The sequence below is a fragment of the Musca autumnalis genome, unplaced genomic scaffold, assembly GCF_047663935.1.
Source record: "Musca autumnalis isolate F117 unplaced genomic scaffold, ASM4766393v1 scaffold_5, whole genome shotgun sequence".
NCBI classification, from domain to species: Eukaryota; Metazoa; Arthropoda; class Insecta; order Diptera; family Muscidae; genus Musca; species Musca autumnalis.
In genome coordinates this window covers 90,226,155-90,245,028 of record NW_027412088.1, presented here as the reverse complement: position 1 = coordinate 90,245,028, position 18,874 = coordinate 90,226,155, and the positions used below count along the sequence as shown (strand labels likewise).

The 18,874-nt window shown below is 37.5% G+C and overlaps 1 protein-coding gene across 1 annotated transcript; it reads left to right on the top strand.

The window, feature by feature from the left end:
- Positions 1 to 11,729: 11,729 nt before the first annotated feature.
- Hey (Hairy/E(spl)-related with YRPW motif) lies at positions 11,730 to 18,491 on the top strand. Its single transcript, XM_073990752.1, has 3 exons — positions 11,730 to 12,584; positions 12,689 to 12,903; positions 16,537 to 18,491. Exons 1-3 carry the CDS (start codon positions 12,391 to 12,393, stop codon positions 17,505 to 17,507), a joined length of 1,380 nt encoding a protein of 459 aa, XP_073846853.1. The 5' UTR covers positions 11,730 to 12,390; the 3' UTR covers positions 17,508 to 18,491.
- Positions 18,492 to 18,874: the final 383 nt, after the last annotated feature.

Genomic DNA, 18,874 nt, shown 5'->3' with positions numbered 1-18,874 from the left:
GGTTCAGAAAATCCATCAGAAAAAAATTCCACTCGTGCTGGTCGAATACCTGAACTAAGACCTAATTGCCAAACTAAGGCGACAGTATTAGAGTATGAGCATGATGAACTTCGTCATACAAACCCTGGCGACCCCAGAGTCAGGTAGCTAACATTGGAAGTCAACAGATAAGTCAATGAGCACAAATGAAAAAAGTGGCTAGAGCAGCATCTGAAGTGCTGCAACATTGGAACCGGTAGTAGTAAATTGTGGCTACTACGACAATTTATTGAGCACCCCGATGGCGAACGGGCGAAGAGAAGTGTTTTACGTATTTTGCAATCTCTTCCAGCCGAGTAGGAACCACCACAGTTTACGATGTGTTATGTTGCAGATGTTATCAGAGGCGCAAAAGCACCCAACGCTCCATGACTTAAGGAATTTTCAATCGTGTTGCCAAAGCAGCTGGATGAACCAGGAGTCGAGTATCTGAACAAAGTCCTCAACTTAGCGTAAGCCACACTAAAGGCCAAAGCGCAGTCAGCTCTTCGCCTTAGTGGCTCGTGTGGTTGCCAGTCATACGTGGGATTCAGAAATACGAAGTCCAAACCTTGTAGAGTGAATACGGGAGTTCCCCAAGGAACAAAGACGTAGCAAAGGGCGGCCCTTATATTTTACTCCAAATTTTAAATTTCGACAATTGGGCCCTGAAGTGTTCACGAGATGTATTTCTGTTTAACAGCATTGACATAATTTCGTGCGTGGATGATTTTTCGCCCATCGCGCTATGTGCGACGGTGCATAACATTTGTATCAGCTAAATACCTGTCTCATTGATATTTTTGAACTCTTTCACTTCAGGAATATGAAAATATCCGCCAAAAAGTCAACAGCCACACAGTTCACCACATAGACTGCGAAGATAAAGCTCCCAATGAATGTCGATTGTTCATTAACTCGGATCACTAATTGCCTCAAAGTCCTGAGGTCACATTCGATAGCTCAAGATATCTACGTAATTGATTCGCCCTTGGCTCTTACCACTTACTTCTTCGTCTTTTTCTGAGTTATATTTTCTTCCTACTCCTACTATGGTTTTTTGTGCCATATTTTCCGCAGGCGCTTGGTTCGTTTCAGACACAGATGTGCGAACCCTTTTGTCCACTTTTGCCTTCTTCGGTGAATTTGATGCAGTTCTTTTTGGAGTGCCTTTTGGTATTATCTTATTTTTGGACCTACTTATTTGCCACGTGGACTTTTTTGTTTTCGTGGGTCGATCCCACAACTTTCTCAGTACCATTGCTTCCCTGATTTCTTTCAGTTGCTGGTATATGCCCACCGCCTGCATTCGATTATCCCTGAGGGTTTTGTGGATATTCACTCACTATCGAGTTCATCGCGCTTAGGTTGTTTCCGAGTGTATGGAAAACATCTCCTTCTTTTCTCTTCTCGTTATCTTCTCCGTTTTGCTCTCACTTGTTGTTTCTCTTTTGAAAGAAACTCGCTGTGGGGTTTACAACCCTGCGCGGAGTACGTTTTGTCATTCTGCTTGATTTGAAATGGTTGATCGCTCCTTGTCCTTCTACTTCATCGTTTAAGTTGTAGGTAATCATTTTAATTCGGTCCAAACTTGAAGCCGTTATCAGTACAGTCCGATGCCATGCGAGGGTTGACGCAGAATTCTTATGAGAATTTGCCTTCAGAGCCAGACCCGTATAAACCAGACCCGACAGAACTGGGAGCGTTCTTCAAGGCTTCCTAGGATTTAATAGGACGAAGGCAGATGCTACTACTTCGTAGTTTATATGCTGTCGTTAGCAACTCGCAAATTGATATATGTATAATAGAATTATGATGTTCGCAGATGATAAGCGGCCTTATAATAATATAAATGAATGTATAAATAAATTTAATGGATAACTATCTCGTGGATACAATTGGTCAACTGCAAACAAATCCTAATGTCTGATTAATCAGAAAAATCAAACCAAACTTAGATTGAGAAATCCAAACAGTTATATCAACTTTCAAAATATTAATGTAATATCAAAATTAGGTAAATTCCGTGCATTGCCAATTTACACTCATTAATATACACAATGGGTCAAGTTCAAACAGGTCTAAATGTCTGGTTAATTATAAAAAATTCTGGCTGCAAATTCCAAAAGTTACGAATATCAAAAGTAAAAGATTTAGGTCTGCTTATTTAAAGCTTATTGAATTAGTCGAATCATGCAAATGCTGTTGTCAGCCAAACCCATACAAAACTCCGTGCGTTACCAATTCACATCCATTAAAATTCGAATTCTTGTTAATTTTGATTTTGGGACTTATTTCTGTCAATGAACTCTCGGGCATAACAGCCAAATTTCGTTGAACACATAACGTATATAACTCCGAAAAATTCGAAGATGATTTGGTGCACGAGGCCGGTTTTAAAGTCGAAAATGCCGACCGAAGTGAGGTAATTTTCAGACGCCGGAGCGACTTTGCCCTGCAAACGGGAGCAGACAGACCAATGATGGGTCTGTGACAGCGTCAACTACTTCAAAGGTCTCTAATCCTCGTTCAAACAATCCAAAATCACAACCAGCTGCTGTAAGATGAGATTTTCTGAGGAACAGCATCCTGCCGTGAAGAAGTTGACACTGTCTCTGCCGGTCCATTCGTTTGCGTCGTATGGCTCCTTCGGTTTCTAAGAAAATTAGTGAAAAGATCACTACTAAAATAGGCCAGCATCTCTTCAGTCAGTGCATGCTCGTCTAATCCGGAGCATGTTGTCAATGGTCGCGACGTATTGTTCCAAATGATCTCAGTAGTGCGATTCTCTAACTCATTTTTTGAGTTTACGACAATTGTCGGTAAAATTAAAATGTGTATAATTTCGGTAATTACCGATGTTTTTCGATAAGATAGTGACGAATAAAAATTAGTCTAAAGTTCTACCGATAGCAAGAGTGTTGTCAACCTTTAATTGAACTTTTCATTCATAATTTTGCGTTTTAATTTTACCGGTCGGTAACTCAAAAAATGAGTTAAGGAATCGCACTACACGTTGACAAGGCTGATCCCAATGGGTGCTTAAGCGATCGTTGGTCATTGGTTATTGGTTGAGTGTCATCTCAGGAACATCGAGTATAAGCAATCGGTAGATCTTTATATTCAGGCACCTCCCGTAATTCGATACTTGAGGTGCTCAGTGGTCACGAAACTTCTCCACCAAAAATTGTAAACATAGGTCCATGTTGTGGTATAGCCCCCATATAACGGTATCTTCCGATTGTAGGTATTTTTAGAATTTTAGATAAATTTTTTTGACGAACTACACGTAACTCGGTATTTAAGGTTCCTAGGTGTCACGAAACTTCTCCATCAAAAATTGTCAACATCGGTCCATGTTTTCGTATAGCCCCTATATAACTATATCTTCCGATTTTAGGTATTTTGGGAATTTATTTACACTATTATCCCGTAATTTGACATTTGAGGTTCCCAGGTGTCACGAAACTTCTCTACCAAAAATTGTCAAAATCGGTCTATGTTTTGATATAGCCCCTATGTAACGATATCTTCCGAATTTAGGTATAATAAGGATTTTAGCCACACTATTTGACTGAACCACCAGTAATTTGACATTTACTGTTCTTAGTGGGCTAAAACTTCTTCGACAAAAATTTTCAACATCGGTCCATGTTTTGGTATAGCCCATATATAACGTTAACTTCCGATTTTAGGTTTTTTTGAGGATTTTAGCCACATTTTTTACTAAACAGCCCGTAATTTGACATTTGGGCTTCCCAGGTGTCACGGAACTTATCCATTAAAAATTATCAACGTAGGTCAATATTGTGGTATAGCTCCTATATAACGGTACCTCGCAATTTAGGGTATTTTGAAGATTTTAGCTACACTATTTGACGTAATTTGACATTTGATGTACCCAGTAGGCACGAAACCTCTTCACCAAAAACTTCTCCACCAAAAATTTAGGCCTATTTTACTGTTTTTATTTCATTTTAGTTCAGAATATTTTATGGTGGCTCTGAAGGCTGGGCCGAGCTTGAACTTCCCCTATGTTTCTAATTCTCTTTCTCACTGTATTTGCCTTTAGGCTGTGAGCTTTTAGCAGTACCTTCGACCACAGCTGCCAAGACACCACATCTATGGGAGAGATTTGCTTATGATCACTTGATGACGCCGGGGTGTTACTCATATTCACCATAACTTTATTAAACTGTCCATCCTTCTCATTTTTTGTATTTTGTGTAGGTTCTGAAACAGGTCATATCACTATTGATTTCCCTAGCTAGTTTAGAACAACATTGTAGTATCATCCCTCTATCCGCCGGTGGTGAGGCCGCCCGGTAGGTGAACTGACAAACGAACACCCTCGGTAATGCATAATGGGTACTTTACACGATATGTTTTTTACATATGGGTTGTCACTTTGCTTATATATTTTGTATTTAAAAAGTGACAACCCATATGTTAAAAACATATCGTGTAAAGTACCCATAAGATAGTTCCATGATTCCCATAAATAGAGGATAAACATGTTTACATACCAAAAAACATTTCGTTTCAAACAATATTTGTTATTTACATTTCGATTGGAACTGACCAAACGTATTGCCTATAAGCGGGCCTTAATTCCATTGTTGCATCACAACGACCGCCAGCGGTTATCATTTGCATAGCATGTGTTTTAGCTTACGGTTTATCTCTCAATGGCTTTGTTGCACGTTTGCGCGTTTCACCACTTGACAATAATATTTGTCAACAATTGATTGCCGGCTTTTAAATGTTGTTCCTATGACCGCCAGACTTGCCATAACCGTCATAGTTCCTGCTGTCGCCGCCGTTGTTGTTATCATCGTTTGTTTATTGTAAACTTGTTGAGTTGGTTGTCGTCGCATTGTTTGTCCCAATGAATATGGAGCACGCGTTCCAAACTTATGCTGGTCGTGTGTTTACCCCAACAAGTGCATCATAGCATAGCTCTTGGTCGTAGATTTTTATAAAAAGCATTTCCAATCTCTTTTTCTCTCTGAGATAAGGTCATTGGTCGTTATTGAAGGTGTTTCGATTTAGGCCGCCTACTACCTACAACGACTGACTTATATTTACACTTTGAAATGTAGGTCAGATTTTTAATGTAACAGGTGAATTTATTTTGCTAAAAGTCTCTTTTTGTTGTTGTTGCAGCTTCTATATGTATGCATGTATATGTCTTTATTCTATTGATTAGGTTCTGTATCTTACTCCAAGTTCTGCAAGGCCGCCAGCTGGATAGGATTGGCCCACAAAGTAGAGTTAGGTGAGTTGGTTTGACTAGGCAGTTGAAAAGGTGCAGCGTATCATGCGGATTGGTGTTGCATGCTGGGCAGATGTTCTGCGTTGTGTCATCAATCCTGACCCAGTATGAATTGAGGCGTATACCCCAACCGGGTCTCAGTTGCGCCAAAACAACTCTCATTTGCCTAGGCAGCTGTTGTTCTTCCGTTGCCACTGATGGTGGGTGATCACCGAGGACAGTATTCACGCGGTAGGCTCTTATAGCCTCGGCAAGTGCATCGGTATGAATATCTCTCAAACCTGACTGATAAGCTTGTTGATGTAGATGTTATCTTTTGTATCTTTGCACCTCTCTCTCTAGATCATGAAGCTATTTTATGTTATGCCTGGGCGGTGGTTTGGATGGTTTTGCCTATAGCATCCAAGAAAATATTGCATCGACAACATCCTGTTGTGTCGACACACCAGCAATATCTTAAACTCCTTATGTAAATGGTCCACTGATGATATGAGGAGACACCCTGTTGCTGTTCTCAGGTCTGTAATCTGGCAGGTTTCCAAATTTTTTTCATTGCGTATCACTTACGTTGTCAAACCACAATGGCGTCGCATAGCTTACCACAGACCGACCTATCTCGTTGTATTTGGTTAACAATATTTCTTTATCTGCTCAACAAGTGATGCCGGCTAGGGATGCTTTTCATCTTATCGCAGATAACTGTGGCATGAGCGGACTTTTGAGTAGTTTGTGATAGAAATTATTGACCCATAGACCTGCACATTTAGTGGGACCTTCATTTCTGCCCTCCATGTGGTGAACTGTGTGGCAGTTGACTTAGATTATTTTCATATTCCTCGCGTGAAAGAACTCAACAAGATCAATGAGATAGGCATTTAGCCTATCGCCATGAGTGTACAATCACCCGCGTACGTAATTAACTTAGTTGTGGAATTGCAGAGAGGTTAATGTTAAACATTTCCAGTTCACTCATCTTGGGGAACACCCTGTTTTACTCTGCTGGGTTTGAAATTCTTGTTACTATATTCCATTTATGATTTGCGACCATACATATAGTTGGTTACCCAAGGTTTCATACAAGGCCGGAGGGCAATATTCTCGACATCCTCGAACAGCTTAGCATGGCTGACCGTATCAAATGCTGTAGTCCTATCCAATGCAATCATCACTGTTCTATGGGCACAGTCTGTTCTGGTTGAGACCTCGGCTAATATGTATGGAAATGACATGCAGTGCTGTTGTAGTACTATGCTGCCTCCGGAAACCATGTTGCTGATCCGCAACTGAATAACACGCTCAAGTATCTTTGCTACTGGTGACAGGAGTGAGATCGGTGATTCAAATTTGCTGGCATCATTGGTTTCAACAACGGGACCACCCAACCCATCTTCCAGGCTTCGGGCACTATTAGGGCATCTGTATTAGCATCACCATTGAAATTCCGTCAGGTCCAAGAGTTTTGGGTGATTTTGCGCCTCGGGGTGCTCCATAAATTGGAGATAAAAAGATAACCACGCCGTTAAACATGACAGATGTCGGATCAACCTTTTTAACAGGGTTCGATAACGCCTTAACCGTTGTCCAAAATCTAGTAATAATGTTTCGGATGTTGCAGCACTTCAGATGCTCTAGCCAATTTTTCCGCTTGTGTTGACAGACTAACCTACTGGCTTCCACTGACAATTCGCTGACTCTTGGGTCGCTAGGATTCGTACAGCGAAGCTCATCACGCTCATTCTTAGGTATTATATCAGATATTTGATGATGATGTCTCGCAAATTCATCTCTGCTACCCGAATATTAGAGGGATTGAACAGTTCTCTGAAGCCTTGGCTCGTGAGTTCTCTGAATCCTTGTCAGTTGGCTTTCCCATGGTTAAGGAAAGTACGGAGTTCAGATATTATGAAGTCGGACGGTCTATTGATGGAGATGAGCATAGGGAAATTGTCCGACTCAAGGTAAATGACGGGTTACCAGGTAACACCAAGGATATGTCAGGCAAACTATGACAGTCTCCTCTAACCCTCTCTTTTCTCAGCCAGCTTTATGCCTCTCTGGTTATTCCCTACATTTGAATGCCATAATTCATTATGCGCATTTAAATATCCTAGGACCAACCGGTTATCACGTTTCAACAGTGGTCTGATGTCAGGCAAATAACGCGGGCACAATTATTAATCTGCGAAATATACACATATAGCTGTTCTATCTTGTCGGTCGGTTACTATATTCCATTTATGATTTGCGACCATACATATAGTTGGTTACCCAAGGTTTCATACAAGGCCGGAGGGCAATATTCTCGACATCCTCGAACAGCTTAGCATGGCTGACCGTATCAAATGCTGTAGTCCTATCCAATGCAATCATCACTGTTCTATGGGCACAGTCTGTTCTGGTTGAGACCTCGGCTAATATGTATGGAAATGACATGCAGTGCTGTTGTAGTACTATGCTGCCTCCGGAAACCATGTTGCTGATCCGCAACTGAATAACACGCTCAAGTATCTTTGCTACTGGTGACAGGAGTGAGATCGGTGATTCAAATTTGCTGGCATCATTGGTTTCAACAACGGGACCACCCAACCCATCTTCCAGGCTTCGGGCACTATTAGGGCATCTGTATTAGCATCACCATTGAAATTCCGTCAGGTCCAAGAGTTTTGGGTGATTTTGCGCCTCGGGGTGCTCCATAAATTGGAGATAAAAAGATAACCACGCCGTTAAACATGACAGATGTCGGATCAACCTTTTTAACAGGGTTCGATAACGCCTTAACCGTTGTCCAAAATCTAGTAATAATGTTTCGGATGTTGCAGCACTTCAGATGCTCTAGCCAATTTTTCCGCTTGTGTTGACAGACTAACCTACTGGCTTCCACTGACAATTCGCTGACTCTTGGGTCGCTAGGATTCGTACAGCGAAGCTCATCACGCTCATTCTTAGGTATTATATCAGATATTTGATGATGATGTCTCGCAAATTCATCTCTGCTACCCGAATATTAGAGGGATTGAACAGTTCTCTGAAGCCTTGGCTCGTGAGTTCTCTGAATCCTTGTCAGTTGGCTTTCCCATGGTTAAGGAAAGTACGGAGTTCAGATATTATGAAGTCGGACGGTCTATTGATGGAGATGAGCATAGGGAAATTGTCCGACTCAAGGTAAATGACGGGTTACCAGGTAACACCAAGGATATGTCAGGCAAACTATGACAGTCTCCTCTAACCCTCTCTTTTCTCAGCCAGCTTTATGCCTCTCTGGTTATTCCCTACATTTGAATGCCATAATTCATTATGCGCATTTAAATATCCTAGGACCAACCGGTTATCACGTTTCAACAGTGGTCTGATGTCAGGCAAATAACGCGGGCACAATTATTAATCTGCGAAATATACACATATAGCTGTTCTATCTTGTCGGTTCCACACTTTACTGCTATTCCCTTACACTCCAAGTATAGTTCACTACAGTCGAGTTCAAGTGAGATAGGTCAGGCAATGGAAATACTGGTGCAATAGGATTGCAAGTCCACCACCTCCACTTCTCCATCCAGTCCATCACAACTCCGAAGACTGCAGGTGTTGTTCAGCTTCGTTTCCTAAACCGCCGCGACCATTATACTTCCTCAACTCGTAACTGCAGAAATGTCTCATTGTCAAGAACTGGAACAGCTGGCAATATTGGAAAGTTTGCACGGAAGTTTCAAAATTCAATGACAACGACGAAGATAAAATTAGCGCAACACGAAGCAATTGATTCCTCAGGAAGGTCGGGACTGAACAAATCCTGAAAAGGAATCATTCACGTCATCCGTTGCATCTCACCGACACCGTCCTATAGTAGATGAGACGACGACAAACGGAACAACACCATGATCCGGGGTAACACGGTCCAGATCAATCCGGAGCAGTGTCTCCGGGACATAGCGATCCCGAGATAGTCTTTCCTTGGGTCAATCCGGTACAGGAACAGGCCGTCGCGAATTGTAATGTATGTGAGTGTTGAACGACCATATTCTTGCAAAAGCTTAAGTTTAAGCAGTCTTTTCAGAATTTTGTGGCCCTATATGGACATTTGAATTTGCCGAAAAAAATGTGGGTTAGGTTTAAAGTTCAAAACTGTTGCGGAGGAGGTACTTAAAGGAATGGACAGACATGCTCCATTATGGAAGTGGATCTATTTGGGGAGTCATATCTTTTCGATAGATATTAATCTTACTAGTCATTTCATTGGGTCATCGTATAACTTTTGGACCAGTGTGCCAGGAATCAGGAAGGACTTGTCCACGGAAAATATAATATAGCTGTAAAGAGGACCACAACGAACAGCATCGAAATACATTTCCAAACGATCTTCGAACAGGCCCTAAACTGTACATAGACACAAATGTTGAACTTCTACTCTAAGGAGAGGACCGATATGGGCCATTTTAGAAGTTAAACTAAATTTGGAAAAAATATTAGGAGATCCAAATTTGGTCCAAATTGGATACACCGTTCAAGAGATATCGTGCATACCATTTTAGTGAATTTTTTTAAATATTGGGGGAAGTACCGGAAGTTGTTTACCGGTATTGCCCATCTTCGAACTGAAACTAAATTTGGACAAAATATGACAAAGGCCAAATTTTGGACCAAATCGGTTGATCAGTTCGAGAGTTATCGTGCTCTCCAACCACTACCTATGGTGCCATAGGGGGCTTTTTACCTTTCGGGCTGTTTTCTTAAGAAGTATTGACTTGCCCCTGAAAAAAAATTCTAACATCGTAATGGAGGCAGCGAATGCAAGCTGCTTCAACAAAAATCAAATTGATTCGAGAGCAGGTTTTAAAGTGAACTTATCCGAAATTTTGTGTGGGAGGTACCTGAAGGAGTGGACAAATATAGTCCATATTCGAACCTGATCTATATCTGGTAGAAATATTAGGATGTGTAAAGTATGGACCAAATCGGTCACTCCCTTCAAGACTTATTGTGCGCACAGTTTTTCCGAACATTTTTGAACTTTTGTGGGGCAGGTACCTGAAAGAGTGGACATATTGAGTCCATATTGAAATCTTATCTAAGTCTGGTTAAAATGTCACGATGTGCAAGGTATGGGCAAATCGGTTACTCCCTTAAAGAGTTATCGTGCGCACAAATTTTCCGAATATTTTCGAATTTTTGTGGGGGAGGTACCGGAAGGAGTGGACCGATATAACCCATCTTCGAATATAAACTAAAATTGGACAAAATATTACGAAAGCAAAATATTGGACAAAATCGGTTGATCTGTTCTAGAGTTATCGTGCTCTCGAACAAGCCAGATAGACAGACGGACAGATATGGCTAAATCAACTAAAAATTTTCTGAAACGGATTTTGTACAAACATACTAGGGGCCTAAAACCATTATTTCGAGGAGACACATTTTGCCCGTATGAAAGTGTATATACCCTCGTTAGCATAAATGCTGAGGGTATAAAAACATAATTAAATATCAACCGCAAGGATCCTAAATTCTGGTTTTGGCGGTAGTGTTCCATCGAAGTGTTCGTATTTAAACACCTCTTTATTTCATAAGGAGCATAATCACCCATCTTCATTATGACCTAACCGACGTAACTTTTCTCATGTCTTTCGAAATTACAATTCGACAAAATAAGCCTCTAAAATGCATTTAAGCTACATAAATTATTCGTTGTGTTCTTTAAATAAATAACTTTTGCCAGCATGTTAGCGATAACAGGATTCATTGACCTTGAAATGTCAATTAATGCCGCCAAACATAGCCTTCCCCAACACCTACAACAATAGATTCACCTGTTCCACCATAAATTTGACCTACATATTAAAGCCAGGCGCCACAGGCGGTAGCCAGGCAGTATGCCATCGGCATACGTCTTCCGATCTAAAACACCTTCAATGATGGCCAATGACCTTACCTAAGAGGCAGAGGAAGAGATTGCAAACGATTTCCATACAAAAATACGCCCAATAGTATGAATTCCATGAAGACAGGCACTTGTTGGGGGCACACACGACCAGCATAAGTTTGGAACGTGTGCTCCATATTCAGATATTGGGACAAACCGGGCGACGACAATCATCTTAACAAATTTACAATAAACAAACGATGACAACAACGGCGGCGACGGTTGCGACAGTGATGGTTATGGCAATTCTGGCGGTCATAGGAACAACACCTATAAGCCGGCAATTGTTGACAAACATTATTGTCAAGTGGCAAAACGCGCAAACGTGCAACAATGTCATCTGCAAAGAGAGATAAAACCTATGGCTGAACTTATGCAATGCAAATGTTGAGCTTTCTTGTTCTTTATGATGATGCAACAAGGCACGCTTACAAACAATAGATTTGGTCAGCTTTAATACTGGGGTAAACAACAGTTGTTGGTATGACGAACAAAGCCGAAGCTGAAACGAAGGCCCATAAATGCACTTGTGTGTGTAGAGGAGTTTAGCATAATTGCTCGTTTATGGCCACAAACATTGTTTTGGAGCATTTTCGTGGCTGCCTGCAAGGACATTAAATAAACCACCGTGCTAAACTTGTTTCCCTTTCCTGCTCATATATGTTTACGGGCGCTCTCTCTCTCTTTCACTCTCTCTATTAATGTAAAGATCACGGAGAAATCGTAACCCTTAACACCTTGCCTTGTTGCTAAAGCAGTGCCTTGCTTGCTTGCATTGCTGGGGGGTGGTAAGTTCAGGAGGGTAGTTTTGTTACGTTCTGATTTTATTGGTGCATGCCACTATGAAGGAACTGTAAGGAACTTCGCTAGAGTTTGAGTTGTGGCACATGCTGGTCGTGCGTTTCAAAATCAGTCGAACGTCGTTCTTGCACACGATAAGTCACGTGCTCTAAACTAGCTCCGGTAAATAACGGAAAAATCCAACTATTCTTTGAAGAATTTGTTTAAACAAAATAAATTTTGAATTGGAATAAACAAAATAAATTTCGAAAAAATATTTAACAAAATTTTGAAAATTATAACAAGTGTTTGAAGTAAAAAAATTGGATTTAGTGAAGTGAAATTTAAAAAAAGGAAGAAAAACACCAAGAGTTTTGAAAAATATTTATTAAATTCTACAAAAATGGATCACAATCTCAATATGCATCACAATAATGCTTCTTTGCATTGGAGTTATGGCGCTGGCGCAGTACCAACTACGCCGCAAAATCATTGGGTACCACCCCCACATCAACAATCATCATCCTCATCGCTGAAACGGGCCATATCAGAAAGTGATTGTGAAGATTTATATTCAGAGGAATCATCAAAGGAACAGTACGTATTGAGAGCAACAATTGGAATTCTTATTAGGATATCTAATTGGAGTGGCCCATGGAGAAAGGAACTAATTTTTTTCTTTGTTTTTCTTTTTCTTTTAGAATTTCACCTGCCGATGGCAGCAGTTGCCAATTGATGAGTCGCAAAAAGCGTCGTGGTGTCATTGAGAAAAAACGCCGCGATCGCATCAACTCTTCACTATGTGAACTCAAACGTTTGGTGCCCTCCGCCTATGAAAAACAGGGCTCCTCAAAATTGGAAAAAGCGGAAATTTTACAATTGACAGTGGAGCATTTGAAGAATTTACAAGCAAAAGGTAAATATTGAAACAAAAAAAAATAAATAAATAATTAAAAAATATTTTAAATGAATCAAAGGGATTAAAAGAAATCAACAGACAATCGAATTCAAAGAAAATTTTGGAATAAAAATGTTTAAAATTTCAAAAATAAGTTAAAAGTGAATTTTGTGAATTGTGAAAAACAGCAAATTTCGGAAATATTTAATGGAAAATTTAGTAAAAATGTGTACTTGACAGAAAATTTTTATTTATTGAAAAAAAAAACATACAAATAAAAATTAAAACTTGAATTTCACAAAAAAATTGAAAATCACCAAAAAATGTCCCTTAATGGGAAATTAAAAAAAAAATAATTTTTCTTTTAAAATTCAAAAAATATATATTTTTTTAATTTTTTGAATAAACATATTTAAAATTTCAAAAATAAGTTAAAAGTGAACTCAATGTACATTGCGAATAACAAAAATTTTCAGAAAAATTAAATCGAAAATTTAGTAAAAATTTAAAAAAAAATGTAGAAAATCGAAACATCTCAATCGATGGAAAATTTTTATTAATTGAAAAAAAAATGTCAGTGCGTTTTGTAAACATTTTTCTCTGCAAAGAGGAAAGTGATGAAGTTAAGCCAATGGGGGAAACTCCAGACTTAGACAATCATATGATTGAATCTTCAACTAAAACAAAACAAACAAAAAACAGCGAAGGCTCGCGCAAAACGGACTTTTGTAAATAAAATTCCAACGACATACTCACAGGTAACTGTGTTGATGTTATTTCAACTTAACAGAAATCGATGATTTCTTAGTTGAATCGTGCTGTCAGCTTGCAAATATTTTGTTCTGGTGTTTTTTGGGAAAGCCGAAAAGTGAGCATCATTCTCATTAACATGAGAATACTCGATGCTTAAAGAGTTCAGGTTTTCACTAAAAAATCATCATTTCAAAAACTGAAAAGCCAATTGATAATTCCCTTCGCCGGGATGAAATCATGATATTGGTAGCGATCAGTAAATTTTGCAAGCTGTCAGTGCGTTTTGTAAACATTTTTCTCTGCAAAGAGGAAAGTGATGAAGTTAAGCCAATGGGGGAAACTCCAGACTTAGACAATCATATGATTGAATCTTCAACTAAAACAAAACAAACAAAAAACAGCGAAGGCTCGCGCAAAACGGACTTTTGTAAATAAAATTCCAACGACATACTCACAGGTAACTGTGTTGATGTTATTTCAACTTAACAGAAATCGATGATTTCTTAGTTGAATCGTGCTGTCAGCTTGCAAATATTTTGTTCTGGTGTTTTTTGGGAAAGCCGAAAAGTGAGCATCATTCTCATTAACATGAGAATACTCGATGCTTAAAGAGTTCAGGTTTTCACTAAAAAATTATCATTTCAAAAACTGAAAAGCCAATTGATAATTCCCTTCGCCGGGATGAAATCATGATATTGGTAGCGATCAGTAAATTTTGCAAGCTGTCAGTGCGTTTTGTAAACATTTTTCTCTGCAAAGAGGAAAGTGATGAAGTTAAGCCAATGGGGGAAACTCCAGACTTAGACAATCAAAAAAAATTAAAGCAAAAATTTCCATTAAATTTTTCCGAAATTTTTCGGGAAAAAATCCCACAAATTAAAAATTTAAAAATAAATTGAAAGGCATTTTTTTTAATTTCACGTGGAAGTAGAAAAATTCGGAAAAATTTAATGCGAAATTATATAGAAAATTTTTGGAAAATAGGACATTTTTAGTTGATGGAAAATTTTTATTTAATGAAAGAAAAAAAAAAATAAATAAATAATTTAAACAAGAATTTCACCGAATAATAAAAAATAAAAATGTCCTCTAAAGGGAAATTAAAAAATATATATTTTTTTCTTGGAAAATTTAAATTATTTTTTTATATTTTGGAATACATTTTTTAATTTTAAAAGTGTGTTAAATATGAGCTCTGTGTGAATTGCGAAAAAATGGAAATTTCGGAATAATTATTGGAAAATTTAGTAAATATTACGGAAATTTTTGGAAAATCTGGAATTTTTACTTTATAGAAATTTTTTTCTTAATGAAAAAAACGAGTAAAAATTAAAACAAGAATTTCCACAAAAAAATAAAAATCATTGAAAATTTTCAATTCATGGAAAATTAAAAAAAAAATCTTTTGAAAATACAAAAATTAATTTTTGTGTTGTGATTAAACGTATTTTAAAATATCTGAACAAACATTTCCAAAAAAAGAATTTTTCTTTCCAAAGAAAAAATTTAAAATGACCCTTTGTGTTGTGTTTGTATTAAAAATTATATGAAAGCAATTCCTTATAGAAAAAATCTAAAAAAATTGAAAACAAAAATTTCCCTTGATGGGCAATTTTTATTTGTGCTTGAAATACAAAATTTGTTCATAGTTGACCATATATCAATGAAATTAACCAATTTTCAGTGAAAAAAAATCCCTAAAAAATTCCCAAAAGGGAAATTTTCATTTTTTCACATCAAATGTTGAAATATGAAGGAAGTTGTTAAAAGTATGCCATAACAAAAATTTCCCTCAGGGGAAATTTCCTAAGAGTAAATTTTTATTTTATACTATTTTTTGATACCAAAAAAGTTTTAAAAATTTTTCCAAAATTTTAATAAAGAGAATTCTTAATTTTGTGCTTAAAATTAAATTAATTTAGAAAATTTTTCATAAAATTCAAAAGCCAATTCATGCAATGAATTTCCTTCAATTTTCCTGAAATAAAAAAGTTTGCAAATTCCAACAACAAAAACTTTCTTACAAATATTTTCCAAAAAGGCGAAAAAAATTAAAAAAAATTAATTTTCAACTTTGAAATAATTGAAAATTGTAGTCAACACTTCAGAATTTTTTTAATTTCCCTCACAAGTTCACAAAAACAAAACATTCCCTTAAGGAAAATTTTCCTCTTTTGGAACTTTTAGGGAAAATTGTATTCTACCGAATTTTTGTTCATTCCTTATTGGATCATTATGCAATTTCAATGTTTCTATATATCTCATCCTTTGAATCCCATTCAAAACTCCCAATCAGATTGAATTCCCACTGCAAATTATGTCAAATACCATTCATCTTCCCACCACAAACAGACAAACAAAAACCAAAGTACTTAACTTCTACGCTGAAATATAAACAATTCCCACGCTTTTTAAGCACTAAATTGACACTAGTAGTAGATATTGTTGTTGTTACTGTTATTACAACAAACAATATTCAAACGATTATCTCACGGTTTCGGTGGTAGTGGGTGATAAAGGATGATATGGAGAAACACCACTACCCACCACCCCTTAAAAGCCAGAGCCAAAAACAAAACAAAAAAACAAGTTACCAAACAGTCACTGCTGAATGCACTTTGCTTCGCGGCTTGGCGTGTGAAAAACTCTTCTTCCCATACCACGTGCCACCCCTATTTTGCTGAAAACAGGACATAAAAATCCTATTAGATTTTTAGTTTGGCAATTAATTACTTATGAGGGTAAGAAGGGGTGGTTGGTTTCACCAGGCAAAAGCGTGGGAATGTTGATTTCCTTTAATCTCCCATCATTAAACAGATTTACAAAAATAATAGTAAAAAACACAAAAATAATTGAACAATTTATTAATTTCCCCCTTCCCTTTTTTGTTTCTTCCAGGAACCGATGCCTTGGGTTATGATCCGCAAAGATTTGCCATGGATTATCACATTATTGGTTTTCGTGAATGTGCTGCCGAGGTGGCCAGATATTTGGTAACAATTGAGGGTATGGATATCCAGGATCCCTTACGTTTGCGCCTTATGTCCCACCTGCAATACTTTGTGCAGCAACGTGAAATGTCGTTGAAAAATTGTACCGCCACACCGGGAGCAACACCATGGACAGTACATCCTGGAGCAGCAGCTGCTGCAGCATCTTCATATCAACCCAATTGTGGAGTAACACCATATCAGGCATATCCCACGGCCACAACATCATCGTCAACAGTTCACAGCTCCACCAGCCACAGTAATTCTTCATATGTACCCAATTTACCTTCGGCCTTGCATCAATATCCCAATTTAAGCTCTTCACCCAATAATGCCATGCATTCTCAGCAACAGCAGCAGCAACAACAACAGCACAGTGTACGTTCCAATTCTGTGGGTTCTGCCCAAGATGGCCATGGTTTAATAAATCACAATGCCCGGCAAGTTACCTCACCACATCAGCAACAACAATCCCAGCAAACTCAGCAACAGGCACAACAAGCTCAAAATCAACAACAACAAAATGTCACCGCACATCCACAAATCACCCCCACCTCACATGACACACATCTGCAACAACAAACTCAGTCCCAGCAACAACAAACACCCTCACATCATCATTACTCCCATGATCCCACAGCTGCCGCCACTCATCAGGATCATCAAGGTGCCACCTATATTGAATTAACAAATGCCCATGTCCATCCGGGACATCGTCAAATGCCACCAGCAGTTCCAGCCACAGCTTTGGGTTATACAGCAATGCCACCACAATATCCTGTTAGTGTGGGCCAAGAATATAATCACCAGACCGGGGTTTATGTTACTGCTAACGGTTCAAAACCCTATCGGCCATGGGGTGCAGAAATGGCTTACTAGAAAGAAGGAAATAGTAAGGGGAAAGCCAGAAAGCCCAAACTTGGCATATCGCAGTCAAACAAATCAATCATCCAAATAGAGATACGGTTGTACCGAGAGTAAATTTACATACATTGGGAAACCCAATGTGATGTGAAGCATTTTCATTATACCCAACACAACGAAGGACCAAAACAATTTCTTTTCAAAAGAAATAAAAATACGATACATTGTATATAAACTCAAATATGGGCTTTTAACAAAGCTTAATTGGACCAAAAGTTTCTTTGACAAGCTCCAAGAAATCAACATGGAGAAAGCTTAATTGGATCAAAGGTTTCTTTGACAAGATCCAAGTGAAATAATATACAGAAAGCTTTTGATCAAATCGAAGGACCAAAAGCTATTTCTTAAATAAGAAAATTAGCAACTATGAACTCCAATGGACCAGAAGCTTTTTACACATAAAACATTTGCATTTTAAATAATATTACATCTCATTAAAATATGGATTTGTTGTCAAAGTTACATTGAGAACTTCACAGAAAAGAACATTGCAAAGTTTTTGTTTAAAGCACATAAAATCGATAGACCAAAATCCATTTTTACGGTAAACGACAAATATGTATAAACTACTTTAACTTCAAAGGATCAAAAGCTTTTTAAACACAAAAACCCTACTTAAAACTTATAATTGTTTAAAGATTTTTTAAAATACCGAAAAAATATTTCTTATCTAAATTAATCAAAATGCTACATCTTTTTGGATTCTTGAAAGAATAACTAAGATTTTGGTGATGATAAAAGAGAGAAATTAATCTCAATCGTTTTTGTTCTTTCAACCGAACTTTTTTGGCGACAACCAAACATACGTTAAATAACACGATCATATGGTTCATATCTAAAGCACAGGAATAGCTTTTGATCTATAAAAGCTTAGTTAGCTTCAAAGCTGATGTTAACATAACAACATTTATAATCACTATTTTTAATGAAAAAAAAAAATAACTTTTAAAAATACCAAAGACATCTATTTGTGATAGTTAAACATTTAAATTAAGAAAACATAAAATGAAAATATTTTTGTAAATGTATATTTTTATATTGCTGATATTTTTTGTAAAACATTCCAAATTTTACATATTTATAAAAATTGTAAATAATATCAAATTTAATTTATAAGAAAAAACGATGAATTTTAAAAATTTCAAATCCAAACAAATCTAAGTCATTAATTGTTTAAGAAAAACTTGTATTTTTTTAAATTATGATATTATAAATATAAAATATATTTTTTATACAAAAAATTTTAATAAAAAAACAGTTAAAAAATAGAAATCTTTTCTCTTTATTTGTTTCTTTATGTGTCGAGGCCTTTAGCTATAGAC

Coding starts and splice junctions, on each gene's coding strand:
- Hey (XM_073990752.1), top strand. CDS start 12,391: ATGGATCACAATCTCAATATGCATCACAATAATGCTTCTTTGCATTGG. Junction 12,585..12,688: donor GAGGAATCATCAAAGGAACA/GTACGTATTGAG, acceptor TTTTTCTTTTAG/AATTTCACCTGCCGATGGCA. Junction 12,904..16,536: donor GAAGAATTTACAAGCAAAAG/GTAAATATTGAA, acceptor TGTTTCTTCCAG/GAACCGATGCCTTGGGTTAT.